This window comes from Lytechinus variegatus, chromosome 19 (genome assembly GCF_018143015.1).
Source record: "Lytechinus variegatus isolate NC3 chromosome 19, Lvar_3.0, whole genome shotgun sequence".
Lineage (NCBI taxonomy): Eukaryota > Metazoa > Echinodermata > Echinoidea > Temnopleuroida > Toxopneustidae > Lytechinus > Lytechinus variegatus.
Window position 1 is genome coordinate 2,370,164 of NC_054758.1, and position 21,212 is coordinate 2,391,375.

Here is a 21,212-nt window from a genome sequence, read left to right on the forward strand (position 1 = left end):
TGTTCCCATTATAATTTGTCACTTGCATCCTTTTGACTAAACAGTATTTCATAATTCAAAAGTCAAGAAATATTACTTTTGTTGCTCACATGTCAAGTACGTCTCGTAAAGTAAAAAAAAATATTAACAAAAGTTTTGAGAAAGCTGTCACTTCCTTTTTTCAAACCATGACAGAGTATCAATGTGAAAATGACAAAAACTCATCTGGATGGATATCTGGACTAAATTGCAACATATGTGTTGACACATACAAACAACCTGGTATTGTTTATTTATATTTTTGCAAATGTTTACATTGTTTATGGATGAAAGTTAAATGGAATATGATAGCTAAATGTGAGAGTTATTGGTTATGTCACATCTGGATCAATCAAGGACTTTGAGATGGGGACTGCCTTTTTTTTACTTTCCAGCTCTTGTTATATTTTTGGCTTATATGAAATTTTCTCATGCAAATTGCCTGTGATCCTCTTCAAGTTGTATAGTCATGAAGCTTTTGATTTATCACTTCTCCCATTAAAATGGCTGTTTTCAATGAAAAGAGAATACATCAAAATTTAAGGGTTATGAACAAGGAAAAACGTATCAACGGGGCCTTAATTCATAATTGATAGTTTAAACATATATGTATTTAACATAGTTTGAGCTCAGTCGAAACTGGCTTATATTACTGCAGATGTTTCACTGAAATATTGTTGCCAAGTTGTATATGTAGTCAAATATCTATTGAAAATTCAACAATGCAGAGAAGTCAAACATTGTATAGATATTACTATAAAACGGATTAAGTAGCTGAAAAATTGTTTCACTTTTGTGTCCAACTTCAAATGTCATCAAAATGTATTGATGTGTTTATAAACATATCTACATATCTATAGAATATGTAAACAGATTACAACCTCACAGTCCATCACCAATAATGCCTTCTTTTCTGAGAGCAACAAGTCCTCAAATATTTGAGTGCATGTCGGATATAGTTCAACCCTAAGAAGACTGGGGGGGGGGGGCTTTTTTCGCGATAAAATCCGCCGCGCGAAATTTTTTGACCGCGTCACTCAATGACTTTTTACGTTCAAGTCTCTTGCAACTTATGAGACCAGAATTTTGATCCCCCGGTGCGCAGTTCCGAAAATACACAACATTTTGTAAGTGCATGCAGACCCCAAATTACTCAAAATCATGAATTTGTGTACAAATCCAATGCAAATGGTGTTTTTAGCCAAAATTCATAAATGTATCATTATTTTTCCTTTTATTGCTTAAAATCAATTAATCTTTTTTATAGTCAAAATAAAGTCCCTGACGATTTCCATTGGAAAAACTATGAAAAGCAAAAAGTCGAAAAACAAATACATAAGAAATTTAGAAAACAATAGAATACATAAGAAAATAAATGTGATGTTGAAATGAAATTGATCAGATGTCTATCTAGAGTATGTGAAACAAAAATTAGCATTTTAGGGGCATTATTTTATCAATTAGAGCAAACTTAAGATTTTATGCATAAATTAATGAGCATTGAGATTTTTTGCAGAATTTGATGATATAGTTTTTGTCTCACCTGCGAAGCAAAGTGAGACTATAGGCGCCGCTTTTCCGACGGCGGCGGCGGCGTCAACATCAAATCTTAACCTGAGGTTAAGTTTTTTGAAATGACATCATAACTTAGAAAGTATATGGACCTAGTTCATGAAACTTGGCCATAAGGTTAATCAAGTATTACTGAACATCCTATTAGAGTTTCATGTCACATGACCAAGGTCAAAGGTCATTTAGGGTCAATGAACTTAGACCATGTTGGAGGAATCAACATCGAAATCTTAACCTGTGGTTAAGTTTTTGAAATGTCATCATAACTTAGAAAATATATGAACCTAGTTCATGAAACTTGGACATAAGTTTAATCAAGTATCACTGAACATCCTGCATGAGTTTCACGTCACATGACCAAGGTCATTTAGGGTCAATGAACTTTGGCCGAATTGTGGATATCTGTTGAATTCCCATCATAACTTTGAAAGTTTATGGATCTGATTCATGAAACTTGGACATAATAGTAATCAAGCATCACTCAAAATTTTGTACAAGTTTCAGGTCTCATGATTAAGGTCAAAGGTCATTTAGGGTCAATGAACTTTGGCCGAATCGGGGTATCTGTTGAATTACCATCATAACTTTGAAAGTTTATTGGTCTAGTTCATTAAACTTGGACATTAGAGTAATCAAGTATCACTGAACATCCTGTGCACGTTTCAGGTCACATGACCAAGGTCAAAGGTCAATGAACTTTGGCCGAATTGGGTGTATCTGTTGAATTACATCATAACTTTGAAAGTTTATGGATCTGATTCATGAAACTTGTACATAAGAGTAATCATGTATCACTGAACATCCTGTTCGAGTTTCAGGTCACATGATCAAGGTCAAAGGTCATGTCAGGTCAATGAACTTTGGCCATGTTGGGTTTTTTTGTTGAATAACCATCATATCTCTGTAAGTTTATTGGTCTAGTTCATAAAAAGTGGACATAAGAGTAACCATGTATCACTGAACATCTTGTGCGAGTATAGAGTAGTATTCAAAGTCAGCACTGCTGCTACATTGAACCGCGTGATGCAGGTGAGACGGCCAGAGGCATTCCACTTGTTTAGATAATGCCATGGGTAATGTGTGTGCCAATTTTCGTCGCGATCGACGGCCGAAATCATAGGGGGGCTGATTCAGCCCCCCCCCCCCAGTCTTCTTAGGCGTTGAAATAGCCCAGTCTATTTAGGGTTAAATAGACTGGGCTATTTCGACACCTAAGACCGGGGGGGGGGGGCTGAAACAGCCCCCCCTTATGATCTCAGCCATCGATCGCGACAAAAATTGGCACACACATTACCCATGGTATTATCTAAAAAACTATATCAAATTCTGCAATAAATCTCAATGCTCATTAATTCATGCATCTTAAGTTTGCTCTAATTAATAAAATAATGCCCCTAAAATGCTAATTTTTGTTTCACATACTCTAGATAGACATCTGATCAATTTCATTTCAACATCACATTTATTTTCTAATGTATTCTATTGTTTTCTAAATTTCTTATGTATTTGTTTTTCGACTTTTTGCTTTTCATTGTTTTTTCAATGGAAATGGTCGGGGACATTATTTTGACCGTAAAATAGATAAAATTAATTGATTTTAAGCAGTAAAAGGAAAAATAATGATACATTTATGAATTTGGGATAAAAACACCATTTGCATTGGATTTGTACACAAATTCACGTTTTTGAGTTATTTTTGGGTCTGCATGCACTTACGAAATGTTGCATAATTTCAAAACCGCGTACTCGGAGGTCACAATTTTGGTCTCAAAAGTTGTGTGAGACTTGAAAGTAAAAAGTCAGCAAACGACGCGGTCAAAAAATTTTGCACGGCAGATTTATCGCGAAAAATGTCGAGGGGGGGCTGATTCAGCCCCCCCCCCCAGTCTTTTTAGGGTTAATACTTAGATTGGCTTTCTTCATCTCATATTTTTGCTCCATGATGTTAAATGTCTTCATGCCATTTTGGGATTAAAAAAAAAGTCAGTGATTAATAGTGGATATTTACTTATTATAATGCTAGGCTTGGTGATCAGGAATTGGTTTTCTTCTTGTTTTTATTTTCTATATAAAATGAGAGAAATTATTGGGGAAAAAAATAAAACCATGATATGAGCCCTCTTTCATGAAAAGTTATATAGACTGATGTTATTTTTTTCAGTATATGAATTGCCTAAGAAAATAAAAATTGATCGTTCAGCAATTGTAACAGTATAGAGCCCTGTATAGTCTAGAAGCAAAATATAGAAAACTTAAGCACGCTGTCAAATTCGTTTTAAAAACATGCAAGTATATTCAGTAGTATATAAAATTGACCAGTAGCACAGGCTGACTGGATTTGTTGAATTAATAGGGCAAAAATAGTTATATGCAAATACTCTCAGGAAACAGGATCAGAAAGTGTCAATTTTTTTATTTAGAGAAAGGAGTGTTGCAGTTTTATTTACTTGTAGGACATTCATTATACTGACATGTAAATTCAGTGTGAAATTGCTAAATATTCCTTTAAAAATTTTGAAAGTACATGTTTGTATACTTTAAAACCATTGAAATTGGTTAAATTGATTTTATTTACGGTTTGATGTATTGCATGAAAATGTATTTTTGATGCATTTGGAAGAACGTATCGAATTGATTTATGAATGGAAATAAATACTGTACATCATAACACACAATTCTTTGTCTGTATGTATACATGTATGTGTCAAAGAGTGGCCTGTCTAACACAATTGGTTGTGTAAAATGAAATTTCAACAACTCATGTGTAAGTTTTAAGCAACTACTGTGAAAAGCACCTACACAACCTGGCTGTGTAAAATTATGGTTACACAATTCATGTGTAGAAAATTTACACAACCTGGCTGTGTAGAATTATGGTTACACAATTCATGCGTAGAAAATTTACACAACTGCTACTTAAAAATGTACACAACCCGGTTGTGTACAGTTTTACACAACCGTTGCTGGGTTCATATATGATGCAGCGGTTGTGTAAGAATTTACACAGGTTGTGTAAGATTTTACACAGCCAGATTAACAGTGTTGTTTTCAAAATTGGATGTGGGTCAAACCTGTAGATCATGTCACTTTTGTGGTGTTTTCACCATTTTTTTTGCAAATTATGTGTTTTCTGTTGCCATAGCAACGGTGTAAGATGGCATTCATTCATTCAGCAACAAGCACTATGTTATACAACCTTAAATTATGAGAAGTGAAAGAAGAGACAGATTCTACATTTTTTTTTAAATGAAAACAAACTCCACATTTTCCTGGAAAATAAGCTGTTACCATGGCAACGGACAGATTGTAACTATATTGATGACCTTTTGATTGACCTTTGACCTATTGATGACATTTCAATTGAAGCTTGATATTAATTGATTTGGTAATTATTACCATGTTTATTTCACCATATACAAGGAAATATAAGGGTTTCTTTTTTAAAATAATCCGTTGCCATGTCAACTGGCGAAGATGAACCTGGTTTGGTAGGCTCCCCTATATACTGATATAAAAATTTGTTCCATAAGGAACCTCTGTATCCAAAAGTATGCTTTATGTAACGGTGATCAAAAAAAAATGACACTAAGCCACCCCTTATGTCTTGTACACCGAGCTTGGCCGATTTGCACCAGTTTACTTACTCAACACTATTGGGCGCCCCTTCCCCATGAGCGTTTCAAAAAAAAAATGGAACTTAACATCCTGAGTATACCCAGTCGTTATGAGCCCGGAGAGATTGCCATGTCCGACAATCAATTTTGAACAGTCATTTTAGTTGTGACGCAGATGGAGGACTGTTGCACTGGTGCCTGTCTGACAAATATCTGATCATTGTGGGCTATTCCAACTGCTTGGAATATATCTTGTTCGCGCACATTTTGCCTCAGTGTCGATTGAGATCAAAATTTGCTCAAGAGGATCGACAGCATGGACTTTAAAATATACAATTTATTCTGCTCACGCGACGATTATATTTTTTTATCATTTTGATTTAAATAGTATCATTTTCATGGTTGTACTTCTTGGATTGGACACTAAAGCAACTAGTATACCTGTTGCTTCAGCTCCCCAACTTCATTACTACTCCCTTCATTTCTTGCATGAGCTTCATGTCAAACGTTCTCTGTTACTAGTGAACAACAAGCCTTGTGATACACTTTATTTTCGTTCTCAGCCATTCTCTTTTGTCTCTAAACACATTTATCATACCACTTTTTTCTGCGTATCCACTGGATCTCGCAGTTCTCCAGGACTGGAGGAAATCAACAGAAGAAGAAGTTATAAGAAGTGCCTACTAGAATGACAATTTTTAGATCTATCGGGAGATATATTGTCAATAAAAATCACCTAGCTCACGCTTCGCGCTCACACCATCTTCTAAGCGAGATCCACATCCTCTTCAGTCTTCACAACTTTTTCCCGCCAATTTTTCCCTATAGGTCTCCTTTCCAGTTAATACAAGAAAGAAAAAAACAGTTCGTGCGTCGTGCTGTAATTGTTTATTGTAAACATAATAGTATACCGAGACTGACCATATCTAACTGGACTCGTGCCCCACATTAGCACCAGACTAACTTTTATTAGGTCAATCGTTCTCCATCAAACTGACTTCCTGCCAAAATTACACAACCCCAACAATAGTCGCCACGCGCTTCCTATTGTGACGTGCGAAGGCGCCGGACACCACACGGTGGACCGCCCCGTGGGACGGGGCTTAGCTCTACGCGGGACCGGTCTCCCACCCGTACCAAACAAACACCGTGTGACGCGCGCGTGAGCCACGGAAATGAACCCGCGAAAGAAGTACCGTCAAACTTCGTAGGAGGCACTCCGGTACGCACGTCAGTCCGTCTCATATTCGCAGCCCCAGTCACCCTTCTCTCGTGTCTCCACGGTTTCTTTTTGGTCCATTTTTTTTTGTCCAGAGAGAACACTCATGTGAGCATTGATGAAACAAATCTGAGCTTTTTAATCTCCTCGTTCGAGGGGGGTTTAACTTGTTTAAATGGCCTCCGGCTTGTTTTTCGAAGGGGAAACCGAGCGGAAAGAGATAAATAGTGAAGCTCTTGCCGCGGAGCGCGATGCACGTGTTCGCAGAGAGCTGAGCAAAGGCGCGCGCGTGGGTAATAACACCGCAATAACGCATAGATAGGCGCACACATCAACTACGTCGCTCCCACGTGCGAGTTTGTTATTTACCCCGCGTGGGGAGTCCGTTATATTGCGGGCGATTATAAAATTGGTGGAGAAACAGGAGATGGGGGACGAAATCGAATATCGACTCTTCCGAGGGTGATGAGGAAACGGCTTTACTGGTAGTTCCTATACTCGTATCAAGTATAAAGAGTAGATAAAATTTAGTAAGACACAGAGATAGGCATGAAAGCAGAGATTCGTGCACGTGGGAAAACAAGATACAGCGGCAGTAAATGACGTCACTCGATTAGGCTTATTAAAGAATTGATTGATTACTGCATACTCCTATCAAATTATCTGAAGGTGTGCAAACATGACAATGCATCCAAAATTAATTGCTATTTTTACTCATTAAGATTTTTTTTAGCAATGGGGAAAATTCAGTAGATTCTCTAAACCGTGGAGAGTAGCCACAATAGGAAAATAACCGACCAAGGTCAAACATTCCGGGGGTCATTTTGTGCCAGCGGACTGTCTTGAATGCACACCAAAAACGTATGATTGCTTTCTATATTTTTGGCGTAAAGTTAAAGTTCGCTCCAGCGAAAGTTGATGAAAGAACAAGCATAACACTGAAAATTTCATCAAAATCGGGTGTAAAACCATGACATTTTAAAGTTTGACTTGTTTACATGCACAACTCAGTGATATGCAAATGAGGGAGCCGATGATGTGCCCACTCACTATTTCTTTTTTATTGTTTAAATTAAAAACAGTATTTCAATTGCTACAGATATTGAGGACTCTCTTTACACTCTAAAAAATGAAGTGCTAATTTAGCTCTTAAAGAGCGTGTATAGTGACTGCACTTCGGAGTGCTGATTTGTCTAGTTCAAATTTGAACTAGACTTCGGAGTGCTGATTTGTCTAGTTCAAATTTGAACTAGACAAATCAGCACTCCGAAGTGCAGTCACTATACACGCTCTTTAAGAGCTAAATTAGCACTTCATATTGAACTAGACAAATTAGCACTCCTAAGTGCAGTCACTATACACGCTCTTTAAGAGCTAAATTAGCACTTCATTTTTTAGAGTGTAACTAAATGTTAAAACAATGATAATTACACATGTTCACGGAGGAATAAAACTTCGTTTCATATGACAATGAGTATAAAATTAGAATATTTCTTATTCAATGTTATGAAATACAAATGATATAGTGAGTTCATGATCAGTCTCCTCATTTGCATACCGACCAGGATGTGAATGAAAATAACTATTTCAGTTTGTGAAATTAAGCGAAACTTCTAAGTGTCATAACTTTCTTATTTTACATCTGATTTTGATGAGATTGTCAGTATTATATTTGTTTGATTTTTCTGATTTAATTCAAACCAGCTTTATGTTTGGGTATATTATTTTGTTCCGATACCTGTCCTTGAATCAAATCTTTGAATTGATGTTACTGGCATGAAATTGCCAATAAAATTTTGGTTTCCTTAAAGGTCAAGACGACCCAAGAAAATGTTGATTTGAATCAACAGAGAAAAAATCAAACTAGCATAGCGCTGAGAATTTCATCAAAATCGGACGTAAAATAAAGAAGCTATGAATATGCAATCGCATATAGCTTCGCTTATTGTTCACAAAACAATTATATGCACAACTCAGTGATATGCAAACGAGAGAGTCAATGATGTCCTTCACTCACCATTTATTTTTTTATTATTTGAATTATACAATATTTAAAATGTTACAACTAAATGACCAACCAACAAAAATGCTATAAAGTAATTTCACTTGTTTAGAGAGGAATAAAACTTTGTTTCATACGTCAAAGAGGAGATAAATTAGAAGAATATTTTACATTTCATAGATACAAAAGAAATAGTGAGTGGGTGACGTCATTATTCCCCTCATTCGCATACCATCTGGGATGTGCATATAACTGTTTTGTGAAATTAAGCAAAATTTTAAAATGTCATAACTTTCTTATTTTACATCCGATTTTGATTACATTTTCAGTGTTATGCTCGTTGGATTTTTCTCGTTTTTATTTCTTTTTGTTGGGGGTAGACTTGCCCTTTAATTAAAATGTGGGCTCAGGATGTTGCTTAAAGGACAAGTCCACCCCAACAAAAACTTGATTTGAATAAAAAGAGAAAAATTCAACAAGCATAACACTGAAAATTTCATCAAAATCGGATGTAAAATAAGAAAATTACGACATTTCAAAATTTCGCTTCATTTCACAAAAACAGTTATATGAACGAGCCAGCTACATCCAAATGAGAGAGTAGATGATGTCATTCACTCACTATTTCTTTTTTTTTTTATTGTTTGAAATATGAAATATTTTGATTTTCTCGTCATTGTCATGTAAAATGAAGTTTCATTCCTCCCTGAACACGTGGAATTCCATTATTTTAACATTTTGTGCTTCAGGCAAGGAGGTCCTAATCGTCAAATTTGTAAAAATTGAAATATTGTATAATTTAAACAATAAAAAACAAAAGAAATAGTGAGTGAGTGACATCATCAACTCTCTCATTTGGATGTAACTGGCTGGTTCATATAACTATTTTGTTAAAAATAAGCGAAACTTTGAAATGTCATAACTTTCTTATTTTACATCCGATTTTGATGAAACCTTCAGCATTATGCTTGTCTGATATTTCTCTACTGAGTCAAATCAACATTTTTCTGAGGTGGACTTGACCTTTAACATTTCAGCAGCGTATAATGATGGGACCCGGCGAGCGAACCACATCATTTGGAACAAGCCCATCGGGCCTGGAACATTATCTTTATATAAAAACAAAGAAACAAACACAAATAAACAAGCAAACAAATACAGGTAATCAGTTACGATTGCGTAGCGTACATTTTTATTCAATTATAGTTCTTACCATGCTGAATATGATCGTTGTTACTCCACGAACGACACATAGTGTGGACAATGAAAACAAAATGAATGAATAAAAGGAACAATGATTATTTTTAACGTTAAGAATTATTATTTTTGCTTGCGTAACGTTCCATGTTTTGTTAGAGAGAGAGAGGGGAAATATCAATTTACGTGAATTTTTGTGGGGGTGGCAGATAGGGAACGTGAAACAAAATCCCATATAGACATGATAAAAAAATTATACAGATGGAAAAGGGAAAAGAGATAGGAAGGCTTGAAAAAGGAGAGGGACATGGAATATAATGGGTGTAATTATGAGGGGATGTGTGTGGAGAAACAGAGGGGGGGGGGAATCACAGAGCTTTTAATAGATTAGTCACCAAATAAATGCAGAAAATACCAATATCGGGAACCTGTCGGGGGCATTGAATATAAATTGAAATAATGATTTATCAAATACAAAGTAAAATTGATCAACATAATGAGATATTTTTAACCGTTAAAGAATTTCAGTCGAAATCATGAATACCGAAATGCCTAAAATATTGTTAAGCCGTGAAACAACCACCTCGAACTGCATGGCGGCTTATATTTGGCGCCGCGTGGCCATTCCTTTTTAGTGTTGTGTGCATGGCTATCAATCGTCAATGGATAATAGTTTTCAATTTATTTGCACAACACAAACATGATGCAGTCTACATGGTCAGTGGAATTTGTCGTTGAGATAAATATTTTGGATATAAACATTATTTTGTTAGGTTTATTAGTGCATTTACATGTAGGTAATGTATTTCCACATGTAATGTTTGTTGTTGTTTAAACAGAGTTGATTAATCGTGATAGATACAGACTTTGATGAAATTATACAAGCCGTAACATTTGTGCTGAAATATCTCTATAGCAAAAGCTATTATTCGAAATGTGCATCAAGCACTGTTTCATGATGTTCTTCTTTCTTTCTTTCTTTATTTCTATATTTTTACTTTAGAACTATTATACTTCATTACTATCTCAGCTTTCAATGTCTGTACCTTAAAAAGATGATTTCAATTTTGGTAACGATTGAGGAAATAAAGATAGTTTTAACCAAGCTGTCTACATACGCAATTCCTGAAAATGTAAGAGAAGAGAAATTATGACAATTGATTTTTATTTTTCGTACAAGCCTGTGGAAAACAAAAGATATATAAAAATAGTAAAAGTAGAGTTAGTGTCGTTTAGAATGAATTTCCTTCTCGTGGTTACTAAATGCTTAAAGTGATTGGTTAACATTGGTTTGACTTAAAAAAAATCTGAGCTAGAAGGTCACACTTGTCAACTGTGTCTGTGATATGTTAGAAAAAGGAAGCCGAGAAAAAAATTGCGTTCGAAAATGATTATTTAGTGCTTCAAAAATTGAAATATATAGTGACCGGAAACACCATCTTAATTTCATCCCATACACTTATGTGTACTATTTAGGCGTCTACAAGACGCCTATTTACAAAATCGGGATTTGCCTTAAATTGTAGTTTTAGATTTTCATTCTCAATAATGGTTGTTTTCAGGGTTTATTAGTTCTAATACACATGATACATGCACTTGTACACATGTTTCATCTTGGCTTGAGATTTTTTTTAATCGGCTGCTAACAAAGTTAAACAATACCTTTAAAGCGCCGGAAGAGGTCGGCAAACCTTGCTTTTACATTACATCGAAGAAAATAACACTGCCACCCTTTCACGAATAAAATGACTATAAAATGAAAATAAGCAGAAAATCCCAATATGATAAATAATTCCCAATCCGATAAATTTTGTTCGTGTGTTTCACTGCAAACCGAGGCACCCGCCCCTACGCTACCCGGCGCTCCCGCGAGAGGCGTTACCTATAACTCATCCCGCTAAATTTGCAATCATCTGATCATCGACGCCGCTACCATGGCTACAGTAGTGAAGCACAGAATTGTGCATTGTTTTTTAAGGGTGCACGATTAAAATTCAACAACAACAACAACAAAAATACTAAACCAAATACGGTCATTTTTTTTATAAACCACCAAATCACTTAGTCACCGTCGATCATAGTCATCATGAAAATAATTTTATAACGGGAAAATAAACCAATGGAATGTAATCGCTTCAAAACAGAACCCAAGTCCAACCATGCTAAATAAATATATCTTTCTTATCTATGTACATAATATACAAATATATACATAATAAATCAGAATTGCACATTAATTGTAGCACACAATACACTTGATTGCCTTATAATGCATACGTGGTTGGCAACATTTTTAAAGCAAGTATTTTGACCCGGCTCACAATCACAGGCAAGTTATCAGCCTGAAAAAATTGTCCTGTACAGTGTAATAAAATTCTACCAATGTTTCATGAAACAACGTTATTGACAATATACAGATTGTATTTGAAATACACAAGTTTATATTGTATAACATAAGACATACATTTTGTAAAAAGAATATTAGCATAAGCAAACCCAAAATACATGTATATTGAATGACTCGGTCGTGAATATAAAAAAAGGATACAGAAGAGACCACACTTTCTTTTATTTATAACATGTGTATATTGTGCCCAAAGCTACGCAATATTAACGATTATGTAACATTATCAATTAGGAAATGTGGCCATTTGTGTTAGAATTGGACTTCATTTATTAGAAAGGAATATGCAAATTTTGATTTAGTGAACAATATGTCGAGATTCCATTAAAAAGTAACCAATGTCCGTTCGCCAGTACGCTCCAAAATAACATATTCATATTATTCTTACTAGACATAATTTTTTTGTAAGTAATATCACATCATGATTTCTATACTAAAGCCAGTCGCCATTCCCTTATGGCCAGATAGTGTCCATCTAGAGCATGGAGGAGCCGTGGTGTAGTGGTTCTGACTCTCAACTTGCAAACAGAGGGTCGTGTGTTCGAATCCCACCGCGGTCTGGCGTCCTTTGGCAAGGCGTTAATCCACACTTTGCCACTCTCGACCCAGGTGCTAAATGGGTACCCGGTAGCATGTGAAAGTAATTGTAACTTGTCCAGTACTATGTGCGCCTCACAGGCGACTGACTGGAATACTCCCCAGGGAGCGGAGGATGTGCACACTGTGTGCGGGAATGACTGATTGAATCCGATGACCGGGGTAATAATAAATCTGTAAAGCGCTTAGACACGTCATTCCGATGTATTGAGCGCTATATATAAGCGGATTATTATTATTATCTATTTTGTCAATCTATAAAGATTCTATGCATGAAGTATAGAGATGATGACTTTCGCATCACGATTTGATAGTCATGAAGAGAATGTTGTTTCACAAAATTCGATACACCATGTTATCTGATCTTTATTTGTCATCTGCCTCGCTGCTATGGTAACCACTTTCTTTTTCCTCAGGTTCGCCACAATTATTCTCCTTTTCACCTTCATCACTGTCCACTAGAACACCTTGTAGCTGCTTAATGTAGCGAATAGCCATCCTCAGTGTTTCGACTTTACTCATGCGTTTCTCCGGGTTATCACACGGTAGGTGCTCGCGTAAACGCGCATACCCCTCGTTAACATTCCGAACGCGTTCCCGTTCGCGTTCGTTGCGTCTTCGGATGAAGCTCGGCTCGAGATCGTAGAAACCGAATGGATTCGGGAGCGGGACGTAGCTGTGTCCGTAGTGGCTGATGAAGGAGCTTGCGTAGCGCGGATCCAGGTAGTTTGGTACGGGGAAAGGTACATCGGGGTTTGTTGCTGATGGGTGGTGGGGGTCGCGGATTGGGTACATGCCGCCCGGGCAGTCGGGGAGAGGTATGCCGAGCTGGACACAGGTCGGTGTCGAGTACAGCGCCGACTCCGAGTGGGATTCTTCCATCATCATCGACATCATCGATGGGGATTATAGCAGCAAGTTCGACAATCACACCACAATGAAGATTAGACGTAACCGTCTCTGTATCAGACTGCTTAACTTGATTTATCAAAGAATAGACGTAGGAAAGTTCTGTTGGCCGGCTGCAAACTTTGCTGGCAAGTCAGACGCAGAGGATGATGATTCGTAATAATCTGTAAAATAATTAAAAAAACAGACAATTCACCCGATGAGTAATAGATTCTTAATGTTGTTCATATACAGCATGCACAAGATGTCAGTTTACGATCATGATCTTCAAAACTGACGAAAAACTTAATTCGCAAATAGAGGGTTTTCTGTCCTATTTCCCAGCATTGCAGCATTGAAAAAAAAATACATTATTACTTTTTTTTTAATATGAAATCCGTGGAATGAAATCCATAATATGACATCATGACATATTTTTTTCTAAATAGTTTTGCTAGCATAACAAACTATAGACCAAAAGTAATAAACTTATTATTGATAATACGTAGATCTGTATGGACAATAACTGAAACCGCGGATCTTTCATTATATTATTGTAAGGTGATAGATTAAACATGATCATCGATAAATAGTTAATATGCCAACCAGATAGCGCAAGTGTAACTTTATATAACATAACAACGCAAATCCATTCATTAGAAAATCTCGTCTTTACGACGATTTGTTGGTAGTACAATATCAATATAGCAAAGAGAAGGGGATGGAGAACATATTTCATTATGCTCTGTCTATATTGATGGAGGCTTTTTATGATGACTCAGAATCAATTTCAATAAATTAAATCGATTAAACGTTCCCTCCTGTTTTTCAAATTGCCCTCCCTTGTCATAGTCGTGTCCAACTCTATTCAAAGAAATTGAATGAAAGGAGTTTCATGTTCATTGATACAAAATTTGATATTCAAGGGGAAAAACAAATGAAAGAAATTGCACTTCTAGTTTACTCTCTGTTTTATATTCATTTTTGTTGTTATCATCATTATAATTATTGGTAATATCGATTATAATCATTATTGTTATTATCATTATCAGTATTATGATTATTATTCATAATTATTACTATTATTGATATTTTTATTGTTATAATACCATAATCCTTATCATTATAATTAGAATATTATATATATATATATATATATATATATATATATATCATGATTTTATTTATTCATTTGAAAATAATCGGTAAGCCTAAGTTCTAAAGATTGAAATGGAAATTATTTAAAAAGTAGAATATGGCGGATAAGAACAAATCTTATTTTACTCTCGGCCTAGTATCTCGAGCCGTGTGCATCATCTGAATCTTGTTAATTCCCCGTTTTATGTCCTTTTAAATTTTCCTTTCACCTTTTCTCCTCAGCTCAGTAGGTAAATATCCAAACAAATCTATTACCCCTAGGCCGAATCTTATATGAAAGCAATGCTAAGGCATGCACTGCAAAAATGCCGGTGTTGATTTAACAACAGCCTGGTATCTATATCGGTAAACACCAGGGAAGTGTTAAAACAGCACCAGTTTAGAATCAAACCGATATTGTTTAACACTGATATTGGTGTTGCTTTAATGCCCATCTGGTGTTAGCCTAACACCAAACCGGTGTTGTTTCAACACTTCCCTGGTGTTTATCGATATAGATACCAGGCTGGTGTTAAATCAACACCGGCATTTTTGCAGTGTTATTTTAATCGAAAAGGTTTGATTGACTATCCATCCGGCTACGAATGTTAATGCAAGTAAAATATAATTACTAAAATAAATCGGCAAAATAAAGGTTTTTAAGGAGTAATGGTTTAGACAAATACGTACACCGGTTAACCTTTCTTCAGATAGAAATATGGGCAAATCAAAATTAAAAATTTTCGTGGTTTTGGTGGCAGTGTTTGATGATCGACGACCATTGGTGTATCGTTTCTTTCGTATTTTGTTATATAAAAACTTGATTATTTTGATTTTGCCAATCGCACACTTGTGTTAGATTAGAATACTCATGAGTAATCACAGAAGGTACATTGATACAGATGCATTTTTTAAAATGTGACCTAATTAAGTCATCGGCCCACTATCTCTATCTCGTCCATATTTAAAACATGTATCACTATATTAGAAGGAGTCTGGGAAGAATAGCAAAATTTCGAAATGTATTTTTTTCCATTTTCTAGCACTGTTACTAAAATATATTTCATTCATTATTACTCCATCGATTAGATTATATGGAAAAACTGTTTTTTTTTTCGTACAAAATGTCGAAAACTGCATGACTATAATGGATTTATTACAACGAGGTGTTTCTCGTCGGTATGACATTGAAAGAAAACATACGTACCATTATCCAGCTAAATCAAATTTTATATTTAAATTCACTTTATGTCAATATGTATTCACACACTAATCTACTGAAAAGAACCACAAATTATCAGTTACTATATATTTTTTTGTGAAAGGATTTGTTCTAAAATTATTTCAGTTCAGAACCTATACAAAGCAGCCGGTCGTATGTCTGTATCTTTGATATAATGTTGAATAGAAACATGAATCAGTTAAAAATCATTTATTATTTTTTTTTTGCTCAATCAAACCATTTGTATCATTTGTAGGACTGATGATCACTTTGGACAGCCTTCCCCTATCCGAAGCCGACCTACCACCAACGAAGGGTTTACTATCGGGGAACCACGGCCCAGGGCACCATCAGCGGGTGGTTTCCTTTCCCTAAGGAGCTCGGCTGCTTTCGAAACACCACCGCTACCATGGCTACGTTCAAAGTAAACCCACTTCTGGATACATATTGGTAATTTAGAGGAATATTTTTTTTTTCTGAGTATGGTTTAGCTCAGGGGCGGCAATTTGATAAGAGAGATGCAAAACACTAATGTTGGCACATATTCAGAGAAAACGCATGTCATGCATGTTGTGGCTACCGAGTTGCGACGATTACATTGTTTTTGTATTTTGCTCTATTTTACCAGAATCTTGTAACAAATCATTGTGTTTTAATATGAAGACACCATGGATACTGGGAATCAAATCATTTCGTCTGATTATTAAATTCTAACCAATTTGAGAGTCTAACGAAAATCACCACGACAATGACATTTAATTGGATTAAAAATGGAATGTGTATGGAAACTATGCAAGATACTAAAACAGCAGTTCGTTAAAGTAATGACATACTGGTGTCAAATAAATGGGACACTTGCACCAATCACAGTGATAATGAGGGAATGGATGATATTTAATTAACCATCGAGATCATGAAGATGAAACACACAACTGAGTGAAAGAGAGTGGAAATATTGTGTTGACTTTTACCAAAGTAATATTTTCTGATGATTGGCTCTATAAAGGGTAAATCGATATGCTGCTCCCATGTCGCATTCTTAGTGTTCTGTTTTCTTCAGTTATAGAAGTTTTGTCAGGAGTAAGAATATTCGAAAGAAATAAATGATAATTAAAACACTCCTAATTATGCAATAAGAAGTAAGAAGAAAATTCTAAAAAGGTTGTGCAAAATTTGCTATCAATTATTCGGCTTACTGGAATGAACACATTACACTGCAAAAACTACGGTGTTGATTTAACACCAGCCCGGAATCTGTATATGTTCAAACAAGAGCTGTTTTGATACTAATTGGTGTTGTATAAACACCTATCTGGTGTTCGACCAAAACGAAACTGGTGTTGTTTAACACTTCTCTGGTGTGGACAAATATGGATTCCGGACTAGTGTTAAATCAACACCGGAGTTTTTGCAGTTTAGTACAGTGTTACCTTCCTCAAGAACATCTTCGAGATTAAAAAATAAATATGTTTCCGTTATGATTAAACATTAGTAAGTATTTTGTTCTAAAATACTCACCGAAATGTTCTTGTCAGTCCTTCCTTCATACGCCGATGCTGCCGGGATGCTCTGTGGCAGGAAATAAAAGCACCCTCGCTGCGAGATTCGCCCTCTTGAAACGTTGTCAAATTGCTTCTTAGAAACAACAACCACACTTATCACCCATCGCCTGCTAAATGTTTCCTTTTTTGTTGTTCAGAATGCAACAAAAGCAATTTGATAGTCAAACTTTCCGATATTTATAATTGTTTTTAACGGCATAGAATATCGTCATCGTATTCGTTGCCACCGTCGTCTTCTGATTCGATGGTGTCGTGGGCGACGATGTCCTCGGAAGATAGAAGTGACCGGATTTCGATTCACATTTAGTTTTCAACTTCTCCCGTTATAAACATAGTGATGCGACCCCCGTAAGATGAAGTTTAGATCGGTGCTAACATGCTGTTTGTCTGCTAAAGTAGAAATTTCGATGGATCTAACGATGCCTCGAGTAAGAGTCAGCAAAGATTGATAAATTAAATCTGATTATTTGAAATGATTGAGTGTCGTGATACTATCTCATAAAAATCAGCTTGTGCTTAAAATGAATTTCAGTCCCTAAAATGACAGAGCACCATTCGTCATAATGTACGTCACAAAATATTGGTTGTCAAATCGGCGAGCTGCTTTACAAAGTACAATCTAAGCCAACCGCCGTGTTATTAGAAGGTTGGTTAAACCCAAATGACTTCCCCGGGCTTTCGGGATCCCTTTTTATTCGGAGCGGTCCTAGCATACCTCCCCTTGGCTCATTTTCGTTTTGTTTCATCGACCCCTTTTCTCTCTGCTCGCGTGAGCCGCTTTTGAAGGCATTGTTGTTTCCAATATTGTTTGTGTTTAACCATTACAAAAATAACTCTCTCCTCCCAGTCCCCACACTCCTTTTTTTCATCCTCAACCGGCACGCGAGCAACTTCTTTCTTTTATTATGCAAATGAATGCGCAGCGAGCGAACTGGTCATGAAGTATTTTGTGTGTCAACTTTCTCCTTCCTATGTACACCGTTTAAGAGTGTGTGTGTGTCGACTATAGACTGCATTAACATGACTTGTTAATTAATCATACAGACACTGCGCATGCGTCAGCGCCACGCGCCAGAACAATACACTCGTTGCCGACTCGGTGAATAGTTTAATTGGTCAGTACTCTGACATTAGTCGGTCAATTTGGCGCGAACTTCTTCTTCCCTTTTTTTTCGTGTCGCCAACTTTTTGATATAATCAGCGGCCACCGTTCTTTTCTGTTCGGTTTATCTAAACGACGTTTGCCCCCTTACGCCCAGCTCCGTCCACTTGCCAACGGGTATGCACCGCCGATGGGCTGCCGGCGGCTCGCCTTTCCTTAGCGCTAAAATGCAAACCTCGCTTGCAGGAATTCGACGGGGGAGTTTCTCACTCGATGACAGGTTATTAAATCTCGACCGTGAATGAGGCACGAACTTTAGTTTGTTTATACAACAATGGAACGTTGACTGGTTATTACACGCTGAAAAATGATTGTGTTTCACAGATTTATAAGTTACAAAGATTTTTTTTCTATCAGTGGCGGTATTAATTTTCGTTACTCCTCTCTTATTTACTTATCATAATCTGTCGCCGGCTTTTTGAAATGTAAAGGTCTCTAGCCTTGACAATCAATCACAGAATAAATTTCAATGAATACACACGAGGGTGAAGGCTGTATATAGATATCATAGAAGATTAACAAATCAATCAAGATTTATGGCTGTTATACGGGTGTCAAAATGACGAGTAAAAAGTAGACAGACGTGGCTATAAGAGCGTGGAATATGACGTTTATACAGCGCGTCCCAAAAAAAATGCCCCACTGATATGCGGCTAAATAACTTCCAAAAATAAAAATTATTCTCAATGAAATGTAGGACATAGGAAGCCCATCTCTTGTTCTAACTTCTATAAAAATTTCATTGGTTTCGCTTCAGTGGTTTTGAATATACAGCCTATTATGTAACAGTGGTGCTTTTCAGCCCATTCCAAGTTTGCATGCATGCAACACTGCTCTGTGTTTTGCATTTTCTTGCATATCAACACCCTTTGACCATTCTGACCAACGAGATATTAACTCTATCTCCTTGTTCTGACCAAGGAATTCCCTGATCTGACCAGGGAAATTTCCATGATCTAACCAGGCTCGTCAAATCACAACCTGGAGCATGCTCAGAATACAAAAACAGTATTTGACAATACATTTCATGCTTGATAAACGGGAGATGCACAATGATTGAGACAACAGGTCATGTCTGTTTCATGTATAATTCCAACAATACTGCATTTTTGTTTTAATTTATTTTTTTAGTGAAATTGAAGCTACTGAGGTCAAGTTTAATAATTTAATGTAACTTTTTAAAAGAAAAAAGTCAAAATTTTCTATGGTAAAGTTCCTTTATGCAAAGGGTGATTAACATGTGGATTACCCCCTTTTTCAGCTTATTTTACTCATCCATCATTCACATTTTCCTTCAAATTGGTGCACTGATTCCTCTTATCAATCATCAAACAAACTTAATTTTTATGTTTCTTGTCCTTCTGAACATGTTCAAGTTTATGATTTAATGAGCCTGGATATGATTGGGGAAATATCCCTGCTCAGATCCTGGATGTAAGAATGGGGGTTAACATGCCATAGACAATGAAGAAATGCATCAATACTGCAAACTTGGAATGGGCTAAAATGCACCACTGTTACGTAACAGAGTGTGTATTCAAAACCGCTGAAGCGCGACCAATGAAAATTTTCAAAGAAGTTAGATCATGAAATGAGCTTTCTACTCATGAACATTTATTTGAGAATCCTTCCACATTTTAGAATTAATCCAGTCCTATGACAGAGGGACATTTTTTTTGGGACGCGCTGTACAAATATGACATTATGACAACTGAAGAAGAGAGCTAATGGTTCTATGGAGAAAGAAAGAGAAATGGAGGAAGCGAATGAGAGCTCTCTTCGTTTATGTCTTTATCCCCCACATCATTACTATACCATCATCGTCATGTAGGCCCCATATCATCACTGATCACCACCACCATCATCATCGTCAACATTATCACCAACTTTTGCCAGTTTCAGTTGTATACTTTAAATTCATATGTTTCTTTTTTATATTGTTATACTGACCTGTATGGAGGTAAAGGGATGTGGGAAGGAAGACCTGTGGGTCATGGTAATTTAGTTAATATTTTCCAAAACCAGGCAGCCCCTTCATCTCTATTCCAGGTCCTTTGTTTTGTTATGTAATTTGTATTGTACTACAATATCTCATGTATTTTGAAATGCCCAATATAATAACAATCATCATCATCATCATCACTACCATCATCAAAATCATCATCACCATTATCATCATCATCACCGTCATCATCGTCATCACCATCATCACCATTGTCATCATCACCATTATCATCATCATCATCACCATTATCATCATCATAATCATCATCATTATCATGATCATCATCATCACCATCATCACCAAAATCACCAAAATCATCATTACCATTATCATCATCATCACCATCATCATAATCATCACCATCATCAACATTGTCATCACCATCACTATCATCGTCATCATCATCATCTTCACCATTATCACCATCATCGTCGTTGTCATAATCATCAGCACCTCATTATCCGTCCAACATAATACAATCAAAGTGAAACAGTTCAATGACCGTTCTCCCCCCCCCCTCCCCCGTCCCCTCCTCATTCTTAAAGGTCAAGTCCACCTCAGAAAAATGTTGATTTGAATCAATAGAGAAAAATCAGACAAGCACAATGCTGAA

General features: G+C 36.2%; 1 protein-coding gene across 1 annotated transcript; it reads right to left on the reverse strand.

Annotated features, from left to right (window-relative positions):
* Positions 1-12,579: 12,579 nt before the first annotated feature.
* Positions 12,580-18,225, reverse strand: LOC121405659 (achaete-scute homolog 5-like). Its single transcript, XM_041596557.1, has 2 exons — positions 17,389-18,225; positions 12,580-13,696 (listed from the first exon to the last, which is right to left on the reverse strand). Exon 2 carries the CDS (start codon positions 13,518-13,520, stop codon positions 12,990-12,992), a length of 531 nt encoding a protein of 176 aa, XP_041452491.1. The 5' UTR covers positions 13,521-13,696; positions 17,389-18,225; the 3' UTR covers positions 12,580-12,989.
* Positions 18,226-21,212: the final 2,987 nt, after the last annotated feature.

What these genes read in the sequence shown, in the direction of transcription:
- LOC121405659 (XM_041596557.1), bottom strand. Translation starts at nt 13,520, where the DNA reads ATGATGTCGATGATGATGGAAGAATCCCACTCGGAGTCGGCGCTGTAC.